The 20,681-nt window shown below is 37.2% G+C and overlaps 2 protein-coding genes across 16 annotated transcripts in view; one reads left to right on the top strand and one right to left on the bottom strand.

The window, feature by feature from the left end:
• The window catches only part of LOC129776923 (peripheral plasma membrane protein CASK), an 858,562-nt gene that overhangs the window by 560,534 nt on the left and 277,347 nt on the right, over positions 1-20,681 (bottom strand). The window lies entirely within an intron of this gene.
• On the top strand, positions 4,483-13,183 carry LOC129776993 (alkaline phosphatase-like). The gene is made up of 8 exons (XM_055783006.1): positions 4,483-4,747; positions 4,884-5,203; positions 5,340-5,532; positions 10,865-11,037; positions 11,161-11,325; positions 11,477-11,639; positions 11,805-11,974; positions 12,065-13,183. Exons 1-8 carry the CDS (start codon positions 4,651-4,653, stop codon positions 12,416-12,418), a joined length of 1,635 nt encoding a protein of 544 aa, XP_055638981.1. The 5' UTR covers positions 4,483-4,650; the 3' UTR covers positions 12,419-13,183.

The raw sequence follows: 20,681 nt of genomic DNA, 5'->3' as shown, positions 1-20,681 counted from the left end.
TCAACCTTTTGATAGCAGCACCTACATAAACATTATCCAAACTGACATAATTTTGCTGATTGAACTGTATGTCGATGAAAGAGAGGCAAATTAGTGAGAAAACACTTAACACTAGTAACTTCTGTAAACTTTTACTAGATATATAAAAATATACATAGAGAAAGACGATAATCGTCGTAAAGGTCTTCTATGTGAATGAAGCGGAGTAGGATTCTCACAACTGGAAGAGAAGAATATAATTTTGGGGAACAAAAAACTTGAAAATGCCTTAAAAAGAGCTGGATAAAACTGTGAAAATTTCAAAAAATGCTGGAGTATACCTGCCTTTGGTTGTTTCGCTGGCATGCTTGAAAAAACTGGCTATATACAGGAAAAACTGGAAGGTTGGCAACCCTGGTCACCACAGAGTGTATCAGCTGCGAAAAAAAATCAACGCGAAAAATGTTGCAGATAAACCACTGAAGGATACGAGAGAGTTGGTTTTGATGTTCTAATTGGCGTTTTTCAAGGCTAGAGGCGAATGAACTTTCTAGTATAAAGACATCATAACACAAAGATAAAGAAGAGGAAGCAATTTCCACTAGTTGTTATTTTGTTTCCTTGTGGATTGTTTGCATCATTTTCGTTTCATACCAAAATAATACATAAGGGATAAATTAATAAAGATAAACAAGAGAGTATAATAAAATTAAAACGAAAATGCGGGCCTATTACAGATTCCTCTATATTTTGTTTTGAATATAATTTTTAATAGATCGCAAAGATGTTTACATTAATCGATAGGAAATATTTCTACGCATTTATCTCAATGGAGTTCTCTTTAAATAAACAATCCCACTTTCCGATTGGTCCAATTCGTACTCCTCCAAGCGCACCGGTTGAAACGAGCAACTAACGTAGCAGTGAGGCACATTTTGAATGAATCCATCCCATTGTGGGAACAATCGTAGTTAATCAGCATGCAGCCTTCCAACCATGGGGAAAACGAAGCAGCTCAATAAATATTGCGTTTGATCCGGTCAACCGTAAGTTTCTATGTATTTTGCTACCGCGTTGGCGGGATGTGAACTTTTTTGTTGCTCCAGAATGCATTCTCAGAATACGCACAAAGCAAGCATTGTGCATAGCATTAACATTAGCCGCGAGAAAATTGCATAGTGCCGTAGGTGGTACAAATTAAGAAATGTTAAGTTAGAAACTGGCCTCCATCCGTTACCGAACAGGTATTAAATTATGCTCCCCAAAACGGTTGTGGATTGCCCTGGTCACGCCTTTCCAACTGCCGAGGGATGGAAAGGAATGTTAGTTTGACATTTACTTAAGAGATGCAGAGAGCTGTATGACCTCTCATAAATCGGAAATTTAGAGGATTTCTAGGTAGAAGAGGAGAAATACTAACTGGGTGAATATAAAGTAAATTTCGTTTCCAATTTAATTCTAGCTCCACTTCAGCCAGTGAGCAGCCAACATCCATACACAGACGATTTGCCCGACGGGATGTCTGAGACCGGAATCGCTTCAGAGGATCGATCGTTTGTCGTGAGTCATTACTGTCACTCTCATATCGCAGTACCATTTTGATCTTTCTCTGAATATTTGTTCTCGGAGTTCTGAGGCCAAATCGCAGGAAAGCTGTACCGCGTGGATTTCTATATCGTCAGGTTAAAGTATGTATGTATGATTGAATCAAATGTAAGCATTGATAATTTTGTGCGTTGTCGAAGGTAGATAATAGTAGTGGTGGATCAATTCATAATATAATCAACAGTATAATCACTTGTGGCCGCAGCGTGTTTGGCAATAAGGACACAAATCTCGACACATGGCTGGCTTGTACATTGTTCTCACGAGAACAATAATTAATCAAGAATCAACCATCTTCAGCTGCTTCTACGAGAGCACGCAAACTCGGCGCTTTTCAGGGCCACCAATTTTTTTTACTAGAGTCATTTCTGAAACTCAGACGCAGTCCAAAATTGTACTCGATGTGACAGAGTTCTACATCAATAGTGCGGTCGTGTCATGGAAATTCCTCTCTGTTATTTTTTAAAATATTTTTTCATCTTTCAGTTCATCAGTTCAGTTTTATCAGTTTATCATTTTATCGTTTTTTTCGGATTACAGGTTAACTTTTTCTAACATACATCGAATTATTGGTTCTCTGATTTGATTAGATATTTGTTTTCGCTTCTTCGGCTTATCGATACGACATTTCATGGTTCTACTAATTTTCAATTGTATCTTTTTAACGAGTGTTTCACATCGGACGTTTTTTGACGGATTTGACGGATTTCGAAAGGTTTTAACGATGTCTGGTCGATTCCGAAAAAATTGAACAGTTACCTTGACCGTTTGTAATTTCAACAATCAGGTTTACTGAAGATTTTGTAATCATCGATCTTATTGTTTTCGAAAGTTTTATCAGATTACTAATTTTCTATGTTTTCTGTTTCTGTGTTTCTGTGATGTTTCCTTACTATTTTTATTACTATTACTACCTTTACTGTTTCTACTGTTTTGACTGTTTTTACTATTTTACTGTTTTACTATTTTTATTGTTTTGCTTTTTCAATGTTTCAGTGTTTCACTGTTTTTAGTATATTTTTATAGTTTTTACTGTTTTTACTGTTTACTGCTTACTGTTTTACTACTTTACTGTTTCACTGCTTTACTGTTTCACTGTTTTTACTGTTTTTACTGTTTTTGTCGTTTTTACCACTTGTACTCTTTTTTCAATTTTTCCTTTTGTTACTGTTTGTACTGTTTTCACTGTTTTTACTATTTTACTGCTTTCAATGTTTTTACTGTTTTTACTGTTACTACAGGTCGGACTCGATTATATACAGACTCTGATTCCATTTCACCGTATATAATCGAATCCTACATTCAATCGAGTCAAAAAAAATTATTTGCTTTTTATACATGTATTTTTGGTTTTTTTTTAAATAATGAATTTAATGTTTGGTTCACCCCCTTAAAGTAAAAAAAAATGCCTTTCTGATATAAAATATCAAAATTGTTTCAAGGAATAATAGAGGATCATATTTGATGAGAAAAATCCTCCTACACATATGTTCGAATTTCAACAATCAAAGAGGTATTGAAATTTTTCTCTGTTTCGGGCTTTGTTTGCCCTAAACTGGCTCTAATTTAAAAATTATCCTACGTGGGACAATTCTGTTGATTCCATTTGAAAGATGAAAATTACTTCACAGGATTGTGAAACTTTCAGATTAGTGGATTTAAGTAACATTTTAGAAGTGGAAAACTTAAAAGTTAGAGGTTTTCATTGTTCTGAATGTTTTTGCAGTTTTTACTGTTTAAACTGATCTACTACTACTGTCTACGGTTTTTCTATTTCAACTGTTGCTGTTTCTACTGTTTTTACAATTTTTAGTGTTTTTACAGTTTTCACAGTTTTTACTGTTTTTACTGTTTTTACTACTTTTACTGTTTTTACTGTTTTTACTGTTTCTACTGATTTTCCTGTTTTGATTGTTTTGACTGTTTTTACAGTTTTTCCTATTTTTACTGTTTTTACTGTTCTACTTTTTTTTATTGTTTTCACTGTTTTTACTGTTTTTACTGTTTTTACTGTTTTTATTGTTTTGACTGTTCTTGCTGTTTTTACTGCTTTTACTGTGTTTACAGTTTTTACTGTTTTTCCTATTTCTACTGTTTTTACTGTTTTTACCGTTTTTACTGTTTTTACTGCTTTTGGCTGTTTTTACTGTTTTTACTATTTTACTGTTTTTATTGCTTTTACTGTTTTTATTGTTTTATTGCTTTTGCCGCTTTTACTTTTATCAAAAGTTATACTACTTTTACTGTTTTTACTGTTTTTTGCAGATTCACTATGTTTCCTTCTTTTACTTTGAAGTCAACTAACCTCTATCAAAATATCACAGCTCGGAAAACGAATAGTTAGAACATCGACCGATTCCATCCAGCACGTGTTCTACGGCCAAAATCTCGTTCCTTATCAGCTTTGGTTCTTTTTTGGTTAAAACTCTCACTGTGGAAATGAGAATATGGTGGCCATCAGCTGACGACGCTGGATGAGCTCGAAAATAATCATTCGGAACACGCGAGGTCAAGGTTAGCGGCGTGACTTAACTCTCATTCGTCAATCAGAAATAGTATGATGAAACCCGTAGTATTTTTTCGTCAGAAACTATTCAACTGTAATGATGCTAGACTCATCGCCATGGGAATTTTGACTGATACTTACGACTGGATTTCCTCAGTTTGACTTTACCTGTAAGAAAAGAAAGAAAAGAGAAATGGTAAAAAGAGAATCCTTGCGCGGATTGATTGGAAGCTTAAAAGTATCAATCAATGATCGAACAAGAACAACGCAAATCGGACGTCTTCGTTCTCTCCTGCTGAAGACACATCGAGCATCGAATCAGATTATGCCCCCCTCTCCCTCCATTATAAAAGCTGCCCGACCTGCTCCAATCTGACGCAGTCTGACAAAAACAAGTTTTGCGGCCATTCTCGATGCTGTCGATGCGTTAAGTTTCTTCTCTTTTTCGGGACTGTCAGCATCTCGAACGCTGCTGCTGCCAACCTAGGTGATTTGATTGTGCCAAAAGTGGTTTAACGGTGGTATTAGATAGTGTGTCACTGTCCCCTCCGGAAGTCAACATGCTCCGGGCACCGCAAGAAGTGCTAACGATGCCGCTCAGACTTACGCTGTTGCTGTTGGTGCTGATAGGAGGCGCCTCTTGTGCTGTCGAAGAAGGTTAGATGTGCATCTGGGTTTCGTAAAGTTTGTTTGTGGTTGTGGTTGCGGTCGTTGGACTCGATTGGGGAACACCAGGGGAACATGACGACTGTGTTCTATTCTCTCTAAATCCTGTCTCGAAACACTTTCACAGAACATGATCCGATGCATCCGCAGTCATTCCTGTTCGAGAGAGGAGCTGGTCGCCAGAGACGGGGCACGGCCAGGATGCCCACACTCCGCTTCAACCCAGCTGAGGCCGAGCGGGACCAAGGATACTGGAATAACGTCGCCCAGGATACTCTGGGCCGACAGCTAGATAAGAATCAACTCAACACCAACGTGGCTAAGAACATCATTATGTTCCTGGGCGATGGCCTTTCGATTCCAACGCTGGCCGCCACTCGGGTATTCCTGGGGGACGAGAGCACCGAGCTGTCGTTCGAGAAATTTCCTTACGTTGGTCTGTCTAAAGTAAGTACCAAGTGGTTGGGGAACAAAAAACCCTGTCATCATCATCACTATCGTCACTGCCGGTACATGCGAGATTGGCCAGAAGCAAGATGCCCTAATCCGATTTCCTTTCTCTCTCTCACCCTTCCACACTCAGACGTATTGTGCCAACGTGCAGGTAGCGGATTCGGCATGCACGGCCACCGCGTTCCTAGCCGGGGTGAAGGCCAACTACGGTACGATTGGTCTGACTGCCGCAGCTCCGCTGGGGGACTGCAACGCGCAGAACGACACCGCCCATCACGTGCAGTCGATTGCGAAGTGGGCCCAGGACTATGGAATGGCCACCGGTATGTATGCCATGCTCAAAGTCGTCGCCGAGTTAGTTCGAAAATGAACTGTTCTGTGCGGTATATATATACAGTACTGGACAAAATAAAGTGCTCGATTTTCTCGGAATGTTTAACAAATAGTTATTCCGGATAATAAATATTTTTGATTCATCACAATATAAAACAGCACCAAACATACGAAGATAAAAGGAAAGTAGTTATGATGAAATTTAGGAATACAACGAAAGACTCGTGGTTTCATTTTATGAAATTTTTGTAGGCAAAACTTATACGCTTGAAATTCGAAACATTTCATGGAATTTATTTCCAACCTTTTAGCACAACCTATTTTAACGCGTTTGTTTATTTTATTTAAGATATTTAGGCTGCAATTTTGGAAAATATCAAAATTCAATAATTTCAGCAAATTCTTCTTTCTTTGGTACTGCTACTGTTTTCTCCTATATTAACTATTTTCACTGTTTTCACCATATTTTCTGTTTCTTACTGTTTTTAGTTGTTAAATGTTTTCATTATTTTTACTGTTTTCACTGTTCTGACTGTTTTTACTGTTGTTACTGTTTTCACTGTTTTTACTGTGTTTACTGTTTCTACTGATTTAATATTACCACTGTTTTTATTGTTTTTACTGTTTTCACTGTTTTTGCTGTAGTAAAAATAGTAAAAACAGTAAAAAAGTTCGAATAGTAAACTATTTGGACTGTTTTACTGTTTTTACTATTTTACTGTTTTTACTATTTTTACTGTTTTTACTATTTTACTGTTTTTACTGTTTTTACTGTTTTACTGTTTTACAGTCTTTTTTATTGTTTTTGCTCTTTCCATTGTTTTTACGATTTGAACTGTTTTTTTGCATTTTTAATTTTTTTACTGTGTTTTCTGGTTTTAATTATTTTAACTACTTTTTCTGTTTCTACTGTTTTTTTACCATTCTTACTTTTTCTACTGGTTTTACTGTTATTACAGGTTGGACTCGATTATATACAGACTCTGATTCCATTTCACCGCATTTAATCGAATCCTACATTTAATCGAGTCAAAAAAAATTATTTGTTTTTTATACATGTATTTTTGTTTATTTTTTAATATAAATGAATAATTTAATTTTTAATTAAAAAAAATCAGAATTGTTTTAGGGGGTAATAGAGCATCATATTTGATGAGAAAAATCCTTATACAGATATGTTCGAAATTCAACAATCGAAGAGTTTTTTTCCTCTGTTTCGGGCTTTGTTTGCCTCAAACTGGCTCTAATTCAAACATTATCCTACGTAGGACAATTCTGTTTCCATTTTAAAGATGAGTAATATTTTTACATGATTGTGAAAATAAGCGGATTTAGGTAACCTTTTAGAAGTGAAAACCTTAAAAGTTAGTGGTGTTCATTGTTTTGAATGTTTTTGCAGTTTTTACTGTTTTAACTGTTCTCCTACTACTGTTTTAACTGTTTTTACTGTTTTTACTGTTTTTACTGTTTTTACTGTTTTTAATGTTTTTAAGTGTTTTTACTGTTTTTACTGTTTTTACTGTTTTTACTGTTTTTACTGTTTTTACTGTTTTTACTGTTTTTACTGTTTTTACTGTTTTTACTGTTTTTACTGTTTTTACTGTTTTTACTGTTTTTACTGTTTTCACTATTTTTACTGTTTTTGCCATTTTTATTTTCATACTTTTTTCTGGTTTTTACTATTTTAACTGCTTTCACTGTTTCTACTGTTTTTAACCGTTCTTCCTTTTTTTAATTGGTTTTACTGTTTCACTATTTTCATTGTTTTTACTGTTTTTACTGTTTATACTGTTTTTACTGTTTTCACTGTTTTTACTGTTTTTACTGTTTTTAGTGTTTTTACTGTTTTTAGTGTTTTTACTATTTTTACTGTTAATACTGTTTTAAATATTTTTACTGTTTTTACTGTTTACTGTTTACTGTTTTCAGTGTCTTACTGTTTTTACTGCTTCTGTTTTTCATTGACTTTACTGTTTTCACCGCTTTTATTGTTTTTACTGTTTTTTTTTCCTTTTTTTACCGTTTTTGCTGTTTTTATAGATTTTACTGTTTTCGTTGTTTCTAAAGTTTTATGCATTTTTTCACTGTTATTTTATTTGTACTATTTTAACCGTTTTTAATGTTTCTACGGTTTTTATTGCTTTAATTATGTTTACTTTTTTTACTGTTTTTGATGTTTCCACTTTTTTTACTATTTTAATTGCTTAGTTTTACTCGTTATACTGTTTTTACAGCTTTTGTATACACAGTACTGGTCAAAAGGAAGTGCGCAGGACTAATCTTCTCAAACATTTTCAATTTTCGCCGAATGTTAATCCGACAGTTAGATCTTAGAATGAATGAGTTTAATTCAACACAACGTAGAAAAGCAACAACAAAAGCAACATGCGAAGAACAATTGGCAATTGTGAAGATGAAATTTAGAAATAATGCAGAAATCTTCGCCGTTTCATCTCAAGGAATTTTAGTAAGCAAAACTCTTCAGGATTAGGATGCCATTTATACATTAGCACAGGTTTTGAACTATTCGAATGATGTCATGTGATTCTTACATTAAAAAAGACGGATGGGGGCAGAAGAGACGTAGGACTCCATTTGGTCGGAACTATTTGAGGAGCACAAATTGAACCAATCAAAACGAGGCACATAGTGCATTTGGACAGTGCTTGAAATGTTATTCATTGTGACAGTTGCGTAGAAATATTTCCTACCAATTCATGCGAATCTTTGCGATCTATTAAGTTCGAAATCTTTAATTTTGTCCCACATGTTCAGTGCCTAGATTTTCATTTTACCCCCTATATATTCCGGTTAGACGTAGTCCTACGTTAAAAATCAGAAGCATGAAAATGGAAACGTCAAGAGAATTGACAAAAAAACGAAATGGAATATTCTATTCGAGATATTGAAGCTGTAAATTTGAGAAATATCGAAACTCAATAATGTCAGGAAATGATTCCATTTTTGATAAATGAACTGTTTGATGAGTAAAGTGAGTGAAGTGAGTAAGGTGAGTAAGATGAGCGAAGTGAGTGAAATGAGTGCAATGAGTGAAATGAGTGAGGTGAGTAAGGTGATAAATGTGAGTGACTGTGACTGAAGTGAGTGAAATGAGTGAGGCGAGTGAGGTAAGTATGGTGAGTGAAGTTAGCGAGGTGAGGTAGGTGAGTAAGCTATGTAAGGTAAGGTGAGCAAGAAGAGTGAAGCGAGTGAGATGAGTGAAGTAAGTGAGTTAGAATTCGAAAAATCGCTAATTGTTCCTTAGCTTGTGGATTCCATAAAAAAAAACCCTTCTCTTGAAGCAAACCATTTTCGTGCATTCCCGTGAGAAGCGGAGCTCTGTTCAACAAGCGTGTGTTCCATTGATGCAAATAGTGGGTAATATTATGATACCAATTCAATTGTGCAAGCCGTACGCGGAGGAACTGGCCAACCAAACTTCTCAATCACTTCCTTGACCTTGATTGTTGCCTTTTTGGCATTCTAGTTGAATTTCACGCAAAACTTCACGATTAAAGCTCACGATTTTCTAGAAAAAAAGGAGCTTTGTAGCACCGCATTAATCCCTTTCTGATCCCACCAAACACAGAACTTTACCATCCGTTTATAGCGATTTAGTCGTGAATTAGAGGTTGACTGCATCGCCGGACTTACCCGCGTTTGGGATTCTCAAAATGAATTCACTTTAGATCGTCAGTCACATATGTGGATGGATATATGCGCTATTTTAAAACAGGTTTGATGTTGGCTTCAATTTCCCGTGCCCACGATACACGACTTGCTGCTTCGTTTATGTGCCATCTTTCCCCAAAAGGGAGTGCGAAAAATACTTCTCGAAATCTTCCAAGAAGAGAGATTCAGCGTTCTATAATGCTACAGGTCAGACTCGATTATATATAGTCGACCATTTTTTTTTCAACAATTATTTTGAAATCTTATACATAATCTAATCTCAATAAAACATTTTTTCATTAATGTATGAATGTCAAACATTGATAGAAAAATAGTTTTTTTTGTGATTCGCTTATGTATTAGATTCGAAAATTAAGCTTGAAAGTGAAATTGCGATTATATATAATCGAGTCCGACCTGTATTAATAAACGCAATACAATTCGAATAGGGAGGATCGAGATGCTCTCTAACATCTCCTGCAACATCCTGTCCATCCGGTGGATTCGCACGACCAATTTTGACGTGGAACTACGTCTAACAGGAATATATAGGGGGGTTAAATGAAAATTTAATCATTGAACATTTCAAGCATTTCTTTATAGATCAGAAAAATCAATTGAAAGGAATTATTTCTACGCATCCATCACAATGAATAACATATTATTTTTCACGAGATAAACAATTGAACAATTGTGAAATGTCAAGCGTTACCTGAACGCCCTGATTTCAACGTTCCAATTGACCCGATTTGAGCTCCTAGAATTGTGCCACCCAAAAGGAGCAACCAGAATGACAGCGAAATACGGTTTCCGCAAACAGACTTCGAAACCAAGCAGCTTGGGAAAATCGGCATTGCAAATGTATGCTAGTCGGGGGTATATTTGTTCCCACTGAAATGTGTTTCCCTAGCACGGACTTCAAAACCAAGGTGCCTGTGGACATCGGCTTTGGAAATAAATGCAATCTGCGAGTACTTTTGTACTCGCTTGCCTTTGTGCAGACCGGAATATGTTTCCCTAACACAGACTTCTAGACTGAGGAGCCTGGGAAAATCGTCTTCTCAGATATTAGAGGTGAATGCACCTTAAATTTTAAAGCTATGATTAAAAAAGGGAAGTTGAAGTTATTGATTCATGCCTTCGGAAAATATTTTCAATACAAAGCTAAGTGTACAAATCCAGCTTTTATGCATGTTGAATAATGAAAAAATTAGGATTCCATTCGCCATTATCAAACTGTCAAAATCGATTATAGTCTTTGTCTTGTATGAGTGAAATATTCAAAAGCTACAATGTTTTGAACGTGTCCCTAATTTTGTGAAAAGAGACCTCAAGAAAATTTGTCCGAATTTATCGAATGCGTCTATTTGATATTGGAGAAAATATAGTGAGTTGAACATTATGCTGCTGCGGGTGCGCACTTTATTTTGTTCAGCACTGTATACCGTTTGACATCCTTGGAAGTTAAAATCCAGTGGATATTTAGTCTTTGCTGTCTCCCTTTATCACCTCACTTCTCTCAACTTAATCCCGCTTTTCAAGTCCACTTGGTGGACTGCAAAAAATACCGTTTTCCCTGGAAGAATTCACGACATGCAAATATATTGATACACATTTCTCTGACTTGTCACATAAAAAATACGCAAACAGGGTTCGTAACGACAACACAGGTAACCAACGCTTCCCCGGCGGGTGTCTATGCCAACACGGCCAACCGCAACTGGGAGAACAACCAACAGGTACTGGATGACGGCTACGAGCCGGCCGTTTGCCCGGACATTGCCACGCAACTCATCGAGGGCGCCGTCGGAAGCAACTTGAAGGTAATGACTTAAACCCCCGGCCGAGGATAACAGTTCCGAAATGTGTGAAGCTTCACATCATTCACATTAGATTACATAACATTCAAGACGCTCCGACTCTGTTAAATCTCGTCCTCTCGCCAGGTCATCATGGGTGGCGGAAGGCGGGAATTCCTGCCCACCACCAGCATCGACATCGATGGCATCGCCGGGCGCCGCACCGATGGAATCGATTTAATTAAGCGCTGGCAGCGTAAACACGCTCCCAACCATACCGCTTACGTACAGAATCGTGACCAATTATTGGAGGTAATTAAGCCAGCAACGACAATTGAAGGTGGATTTTCGCACCGCCGAGAGCCCAGGGTTTTCTGCTGCTGCAGAAAATATGTGCTCATTGTTATTTATAATAGTTTTGACTGTGGGTGGATCTTCTTGCTCTGTCTCCTCCGGAATGTAGGTCGACAAAAACACGGAGTACTTGCTCGGGCTGTTCGATGCAAAACATCTTCCCTATCACATCGATGCCGATGCTCGGACGAAACCAACGTTGGAAGAGATGGTGGCCAAGGCACTGGACGTGTTGGAAAACGATGGCCGGGGTTATTTTCTCTTTATCGAAGGTACGTGACTTTTAACGATTGCTGGATAGACAGGCGTCATGGAATGGATCCGAATGCCAGATTCACAACCAATGCCAATATCGCCCTCTTATCGCCCATCTGTTACGTTCATTTTCATGATGATGCTGTCTCCGACCGATTCACCTCTCTTCGCTTTGCTTCTAGGGGGTCGAATTGATCACGGCCACCATTACACCCAACCGATGAGAGCCTTCGACGAGACGGTCGAATTCGCCAAGGCAATCGATATGGCACGTCAGCGGACCTCCCCCGAGAACACACTCATCGTGGTGACGGCTGATCATTCCCACACCATGACGATGAGTGGATACTCGGTGAGTTTAGATTAAATTGTTCAAAGAATACATACACACACACACACATTTTCAATTACTGATTTGAAATTTATGAAATTTCTCCACCAGAGCCGCAAACACGATATACTGGGAGTCAACAACGGCCAGAATGCGGACGATAACCTCCCGTATGCGACCATCAGCTACGCCAACGGACCCGGCTACGGACGCAATGTGGATCACGAGGGCCGACTGAACCTGCAGCGGGTTGACATGCACGATAAATCGTTCGAATTTCCGACCATGGTCCCGCTGGGGCTGGAAACGCACGGCGGCGATGACGTTGCGGTGTTCGCCAGTGGACCCTGGGCACATCTCTTCACCGGAACCTACGAGCAGCATTACATCCCCCATGCAATGGCGTATGCGGCTTGCATAGGCCACGGAAAAACCGCCTGCATGCGGGGCGGTGAGCGGATTTAAGAATTTGAATCCGAAAAGTAAACACCCGTGCCCCCCGTCACCAGAAATTGTGAGCGAGAAAAAAAAAAGGCGAGATCCTTTTCTCCTCACCACCAATCCTGTCACACAATTGTTTTGCGGGTTGACAACAACCCGTAGACCGACAGTGGAGCGGGGGAGCATTTAATTTTCCCCTTCCCCATTGCATCGCCTTCGCAGAAGGCGGAAGTTTCACTTTTCCACAGACTTTCTTTCTTTTCCTTATCGTGCTTCTCGTTCCTTTGAATAAATGATTGCTAAGCTAAGCTAAAATTAATTATTCTCTATCCCTCCTCCTCAACACCCTCAACCTGGAAGTCTCCGGGCAAACCCGGAAGGAATCCCCACCATCGCCATCACCACACAAAGACCGTCTTGAGACCGCTGTCGTGAAAACTAGCAAAGTGTAAAACTATTTGAACATTGAAGTGTTTCGCTTTTGGTGGCTCTCGTGTGGAGGGAAGGGGGTGGGGTAGAGCAGTAACACCTTCCATCGCTATCCACCACACACATTTAATTACGATTAATGGTCAGCTTATAATATTCATGGCTCTCAAGAGTGTAGGGCTTCGCCGCTTTGAAATATGGTGAACGAGGGATCGAGGAGGGGGAATGAAATGGGTATTTTTGGAATTATTAAAAGAAAACGCGCGAAGTGTTGTTTGATTCGCTTCTTCGATTGGGATTGTGAATGAAAGAAGATGAAACTTAATGCATTAGAGAACTCATTAACATTAAAAAAAATTTAGGTTAAACTTCAGAAATACCTTTTTTCTATTGGTGACTCCTACTTTTATGTATGGTTTGTGTACAATAAATAATTTATTTGTAAAACTTAGACAGTTCTTTATTCTATTTTAGAAACGAATGTGATTAGCACTAAACCACTCTTCTTCAAAATACGATACGGAAAACTCACGATTAACGGTTAAAAAGTTAGCGGATTCGTTCGACCGCGAACATTTGTTCGAATTTGGTTAGAGATTCGATTTTAGCCTTTAGAAAGGCTTTTTTGGGGAAATGCCGCTACACAAGAACACCCGCCTTTCGGTTGTAGAAAAAGTGAACCACACGCGACAAGATTCACTTCAATTCTGATCTGTATTTCTATATACAATATATTAGAATGGTTTGCTGCTATTGTTTCGCAGCATCTTTAGCGCACACTGGGTGCGGTTGCGTAATTTATTGGCTAATAATCGGAATTTCATTTAATTGTTATTTACAATTTTTAAGCGAATGAACTGCAAAGTTTAACGTTTCTCTAAGAACAAACAACTAACTAAGAGTGATCGTTCGACGTTCAGCTTGAATAATTTAATGAAGATCGCATCGTGAGCAGTTTTGGCGCATTGTGCTAGATTAGTGTCAACTCAAGTGAAATTGAAGTGAAGTTTTGAAAAAATTAAAAAAGGGTTTTTTTTCTGGAAGTGCGTTGGCAGAGTGCATTCGACATTGCATAATGGCAACATTTTCATCTCGTGTTCGGTCAGTGTCGCGTGTGAGATGCTCTTGTTTGTAATTTAATTTATTAATTTCAGTAGTGCTACGGGAGAAGCATATTGTGCCAAGTGAGAAATTGGGAAGTGAGGAAAAAGTAGTCACCCTAAGCAACATGCCCATTTCCTGTGTCCACATACCACTACAATTTCCATTTTTCGAAGAGTAGTTTAGCTCAACTTATTGTTGTTCAAGATAGCAAGCGGTTTTATTATGAAAATTGAAAATAGTACATTTTTCATTATTAGATAAAACTTCAAAAATCGAACATTTTTTTAGCGAGGATGTAAAATGGTCACCTGTGGGAGGGCAAAGTGGACACTCGCACATATAATGCTAGAAGGGATAGATTTATGCGTGTTTCCTTGGCCAAATTTGTTTCCATGAGTATAATAGTAGAAATTAAATGAAATGAGCTAGGCATATACCCCTAGAGTCGTAATTGAAATATTCTCATACGTACAGAAACGTAGTAGGAAACACATTACGTTTTTCATATTGAGGCTTGATTTTGGTTGGGGTGATATAGTTTTCCTGGGTCAAAACTACAAAAGGGACTACTGAACTAAATTTCACTAGAAATTCCTTAAATTGGAAAGGCACAAAACAACGGCCGAATGGCTACCGAGGGAGCGGTTTTTGTTTTTATTTATATTTTGACATGCGACAGCTCCAATGAACAATGCACAATGGTCCAGGAGATGTATTTAAGTGGAAATTAGCATTTAGAGCTCGACAGTTATTCTCTAGACAAAAACTGTCTTCGCCAAAGTTGTTAAATATCAGCCATTCCATGCCAAACCGATATAGTGGTTCTCAGATTTTCGTCAAAAGTGATAGTTTCGTTCTTTATCGCAAACTATTAGACCCGTTTTTTTTTTTTTTTTTTTTTTTGTTAGGATGCACATTTTCATTTTAGGGTGATCCGAAATATCGACTTTTTCCCCTTTTTTCCAAAAATGACATTTTTCTAAAATTCATAACTTCTGAACTACTGAACCGATTTAAACGGTCGACATATAAAATTAAAGCTTATAAGCTAGTCATTCTACGCTTGCAAAAATTTCAAGTTTCGGATTTGTTTTTATTGAATGTATTTGTTTTTTATAGTTTTCATGGTCTCGGGACCAAGGGCGCTATATTTTTTTTTCTCTCGAAACCGGGGAGGCATTTTTTTTCGTTTTTGAGCTATGATTTTTCAAAGTTACCCGATGGTTCAAAAAATCATGTTTCCTTTTCTTCCCAAAAATGACTTTTTTCAAAAAAAATATTACTTCGGACTTCTGGACCGATTCAGATGATCGACATATCAAATTAAAGCCTACTAGCTACCCTTTTTTGAAAAAATAACACACTTGCCAATTAATTGGATTATAGTCACATACATCCAGTCTAGTCGCATAGGAATATTGAACGAAAACTGAAAACATGTTTGTTGAAAAATCATAACATAAAAACGAAAAATAACACCTCTCTGGTATTCGGATATATTATGTGAAAAAACCTCAGCTTTCAGGAAAAAATATAAAAAAATACGGCGCTCTTGGTCCCGAAACGATGTAAGCTATAGAAAACAAATATAATCAATAATTACAATAATTACAAAACAAAATCCATTTCTATTCGGAGTGTAATATTTTTTCAAACAAGACTAGCTTATTGGCTTTAATTTGATATGTCGATCATCTGAATCTGTTCAGTAGATCAAAATTTATGATTTTTTGTAGTTGGAAAAATGGGAAAAAAATTATGTTTCGGACCATCGGTTATCTTTTAAAAATAATAATTCAAAAAACGAAAAATATGCCTCTCTGGTTTCGAGATATGTTATGTAAAAAATTATCAGCTTTCCGAAAAAAATATAAAATAATATAACGCCTTTGGTCCCGAGACCATGAAAACTATAAAAACAAATACAATCATTAATGTCGAAACCAAAATTAAAATTTTGTGCAACTCCGGTATTTTTTTCAAGAAAGATCAGCTAATTGTCTTTAATTTGATATGTGCGTCATTCAAATCGGCTCAGTAGTTCAAGAGTTATGAATTTTTGAATAAAGTAATTTTTTGAAAAAAGTGGAAAAATTAGATTAGATTCGGACCACCCTAAAATGGAAATGGTCACCCTAACAAAAAAATAAAAAAAATACGGGTCTAATGGTTTGCGAGAAAGAACAAAATTTCCACTTCCCACGAAAATCTGAGAACCACTATATCGGTTTGACATGGAATGGCTGTATGATAGAGCGCTCATTTTTATGTTATCAAAAATAGGGTGACCAAAATTTTCGTAGAAATAAAAAATCTAACTTTCTTTCTTATAGATAGAGGTAAACATAGTTCGACCATATTGTAGTCCTAGTTATTTGAGACATCTTTGTAGAACAAAGTTTTTTTTCTATCTTTTGAATTAACCGATATAGGGCTTTTTTCCTAAGTTACGTTAGGGTCACCATGAAAAAAAACTGTTTTTTGCTCTAACTTTTATATTTCTAACAAACTGTCTTCGGAAGACTTTTAGAGCTTACTAATACAAACATTTTGCGATGCAGAACTTGTCAATATCTCAACTTCACACAAAGTTATTGATATTTCCAAAAAATACGTTCTTTGCAATTGTTTGTCATTATTTCTGGGGCAAACATAAATAAAGTTTATTGGCGGCATTTGAAAGAACAGAGTTCACTCTACATAATGTGTGATTTTGAAAACTATGTTATTTTTCGTGTTTGAGTAAATTAAAATTGAAATCATGAGTTTTTGGGTGAAAAATCATCAATAATTTTGAGTAGGATTAGGATATTGACAAGTTCTGCACAGCAAAATGTTGGTCTTGATAAGTTCTAAAAGTCGTACGAAGACAGCTTTGATGTAACAGTTTTTGTCTAGAGAATAATTGTCGAGCTCTAAATGCTAATTGCCACTTAAACGCATTTCCTGGACCATTGTGCGATGAGGTACAAGGTAACTCAAATGTCATGAAATTCTACAAACATAAAGTGACTATCAATATGGTGTCAATAGTTATACTACCAAACAAGCACGTGACCATTTTGTCCCCACTACCCCTATAGTGTAAATAGTGAAACAAGTGAACAATGTAATGAATAAAAGAGTTCGCTTTTCCTCGTACAAGCTTTCTAAGGCAACAAGCAGTATTCCTCCATTCCACATGTTCCAGTCACTATAATTCAATGTAGGCGCATGATAGTCTATTCGGATAGGAATATTGAATGAAGATTCAGATCCCGAATGCAGATAAAGCTTCCATTCTCTGTTTTCAGAGGCAGATTGCAATAAATTTCAGAATCATCGTCGCGAAGACATTTGCAAAAGTCAAACTGAAAACAAATACGATGATTTTCGAATGTGGATTTCAGACGCTGGATACAAATTGCAGATTCCAAATCAGGTTAGAAATAATCTATATCAGGCTGGTTCAAGTGCAGACGCCCGTCATCAAGATTCAGTCAACAATATTTATACTTAAAATTAAAGATTCAGATTATGCTTCCAGATCAGAACATAAGTTACTGATTCAGATTTCAGGTCCGAGATTCTAGATTTGAAGATGAATTTCCATGTTAGATACCTAAACTTATTTATGTTACATTCCACCGAGTCAACATAGTTCTGGTTTTGCAGTTCTCTGATCGTTCTGATTGAAATTTTTTCTCCAAAAGAAGATAAGTCAAGATAAGGTAAACCATGTTCATTGATTTTGTCTATCATTGATACCAATTACCAGATGACAGATACATATTCCAAATTCCATTGTCAGTAACAATTTATTTTTCAGGGTTCGGGATTAAATCTACGGATTCCTGATTGTGAAGTTCAGATTTAATTTATCATAAACGAATACCAGTTTTAGATCCCGGACAAAAATACTATTTTAGCCTTTATATGTGGTTGATAGACTCCAATTTTAAAAGTCTAACCTCTTTCCGTAGTTGTTTTTTATTCTTATTGTTTGTACCGCTGAACATAGATTTATCAGAACTCGGATCAATTTAATTAATACTCTTGTTTCAAACTCCGATGCAGAAAAACAGGCCTTGTTTTTTTAGTGGCAGGTTCAACGATACCCGTATACTAGTGAAGAATGAAAGATATTTCTACAAATGACGAGTTTCATGCTAACTTGACTGGCCATTGTCCGCAATATCTCAGATTACGGTGAAACGTTGTGGGTGTAAAAGCCTTGGCCATTCAAACAACTTCGCATGCTTGAAATATTAAAAAAAGAATTAGACTATGTTACAAAAATGTATAACTCTAAAGCATTGATACCCTACAAAAGTTTAGTCACAGATTGAAATGGATATTTAAAAAAAATAAAAATAAAGAAAAAATAAATTTCAAAAATTACACCAAATTACCAAATTACACCAAATTACACAAATATTACAAAAATTACAAATTACAGTATAATATTGAAAAAATTGAAGAATGTTACGAGTGAAATATGTTTTTTTTTCAAAAGTCTTCATATAAATGCCATTTTATTCCAGACAGAATGTTGACGTCTTTAACAAAAGTTAATATTTTCGTCCGATCTAAAATTATGTCGAAAACACTATATCGATATCTTGACTTTAAATAAAATTGGGATTAGATATAATTTTTTCAAAGAAGACATGAAAAATTTGTTGTTAGAAAAACTTTTGCCCTGTAAAAATTCCCATCCTCCGATGCATGGATGGCTTGTTGGAAATTGATATATTTTTGCGATTTTTTTCAAACACATGTTTTTGAGAAAAATGAACTTCAATTTATAATGTTTCCTTCAGTGTATTTTTTTTTTCAAAAAAAACAATCAGTATTTTTTAATATATTTCTGCATTTCATTCTTTGACCTTAAAAATTGGTAGGTTTTGTAGCTTTAGAGTTTAAAATACGATCCGAAAAAAATACGATCAGAACAAATGTAATTCTCAACCCGTCACACGGATTCTAAATTCATCTTCCATTTCCCCGCGAAATCTTAACTAAATAGTGATTCAAATATTGTTGGTTTGAGGAGCAAGTCCAGAAGAAGTGGGAGAAAATATTCCCCCACAATATCCACTCAGCACACGGCCAGTATATTGCGCGCCGCCTCATTTATGGGCATAAATTTGAGCACTCGGCTGTAATGCAATAAAACATCAAAAGACTTATCTTTATCCTGCCGATCTAATCCTCAGCTGTATACTTGGTTGCCACTCTGTGGAGCAATTTTTTCATCATTCCTTCCAACAGCTTCGCTCCGATGCCATCCCCCACCCGAAGCCCCAGAAGAGATAAACAGCTCCAAGCATTAGTAATAGTGGTAGCGGTCGTCCTGTAGTGTGGACTACACTGCGAAATAAATCTTCTCCACTGTTGCTGCTGCCAGGGGGAAAGCGAAAAACTTTTCAAATTTCGCCCGCACTGGGCAAATCGTAGCGAATATTTCATTAAAACAATTTAAATTGTGCGGCTGAACGACCTCAATAACAATCCCCGGCTATCCTCCTAGCGGGCGATTCATGAAATCGCAATTAAAAACTAGCCTCCCCCACTTTCCGTGGGTCGACGAGAGCTAGTAGAGAGGATTGCTTACGTACCTGATTTTGGGGTAAGCCCCGAGAAAGCTTCGTGTTCAGTGGAAATGCCTCCGAAGAGGCCCATAATGCAATAACTTCCCCTGAATGGACTATGGAACTCGACCGGTGGACCAGGATACGAACGGGAGAAAAAAGTTACCCCGAAGTGGACTGCAGGGGTTTTATTGGGGCGGGCGAAAATGTGGGCAGCCGGGGATTAAAAACGAAATATGGAAATAGTTTTTTCCGCATTCTACCAGCTGATGCCAATTTGATGCGCTCGCTCTCTGTCCTCTCTGGCGTCGTAAGGATACGGCGCGCATGGACCAGATGAAGTGCTCTGGCTGGGTTCTCAGCTGAGATGTATTGCCGGGACGCGGGAAACTGGACAGAGAACGATGGATGCAAGAACACGGCCCGGCGTGGAAACGTCTCCGCACCGAAAGCAATTAGCTTATGGAAGATGTCCGCGAAACGTCGTGCGCGTTCGGAAACCCACTCAGTTCACATCTATCCACCCACATGAATTATGGGCGAAATGTATTATTAAACGTTGTGATCCTGATGGGAAGGGGGAGTCCCTTCCAAATGAATGCTTGATTCCAAACCGGAATGGGGTCTGTGCGTATGGCATCGTGCGCGCTCATCAAATAATAAATATGATTTAATATGAACACGTGTGTGGCGGGGCGGGGATCTCACTCTGACAAATTTTTCTCCGTCCCATCTGACGCTGCTGACTGATGATTGTAGAGTAGTTTGTCTAAAAGTGGGAGACTTCCAGATTCCCAGAATCCCCAGGCAATTGAATCATCTCTCAACGTCTGCGTTGGCAAATATGATTGTCCGATTCTTTGACAACTTAACTAAAACCATTCAAGGTTTCTCGAAAAACTCGAATTTTAAGCGTTACGTATTTGTGCACTACGCCTTAACGCCATCAACTGGAAATGAGAAACGAAGTAGATCCTACATCAGCAACAGGAACGGTAAAGGGTGTATCACATCAAATTGCATCACGGAAAAAACGCTGCAGAAATTCGCCCAGTAGACCGATCTTTTTGAAAATTTTAGACAATAAAATAAAAACTATTAAACAACTTTTGGCATTTTCTTTTTATTCATACTTCGAGCCCAAGCCCGTATGCTCGCACCTTCCTCTTTACCCCGTCCAT

Source organism: Toxorhynchites rutilus, chromosome 1 (genome assembly GCF_029784135.1).
Source record: "Toxorhynchites rutilus septentrionalis strain SRP chromosome 1, ASM2978413v1, whole genome shotgun sequence".
NCBI classification, from domain to species: domain Eukaryota; kingdom Metazoa; phylum Arthropoda; class Insecta; order Diptera; family Culicidae; genus Toxorhynchites; species Toxorhynchites rutilus.
The sequence above is the reverse complement of the archived record's forward strand: the minus strand, read 5'-3'. Positions and strand labels throughout refer to the sequence as shown.

Excerpts from the sequence above, each read along its gene's own strand:
- LOC129776993 (XM_055783006.1), top strand. The coding sequence starts at position 4,651 with ATGCTCCGGGCACCGCAAGAAGTGCTAACGATGCCGCTCAGACTTACG. Across the intron at positions 5,204-5,339 it reads CTTACGTTGGTCTGTCTAAA|ACGTATTGTGCCAACGTGCA; the intron begins GTAAGTACCAAG and ends TTCCACACTCAG. Across the intron at positions 11,038-11,160 it reads CCGTCGGAAGCAACTTGAAG|GTCATCATGGGTGGCGGAAG; the intron begins GTAATGACTTAA and ends TCCTCTCGCCAG.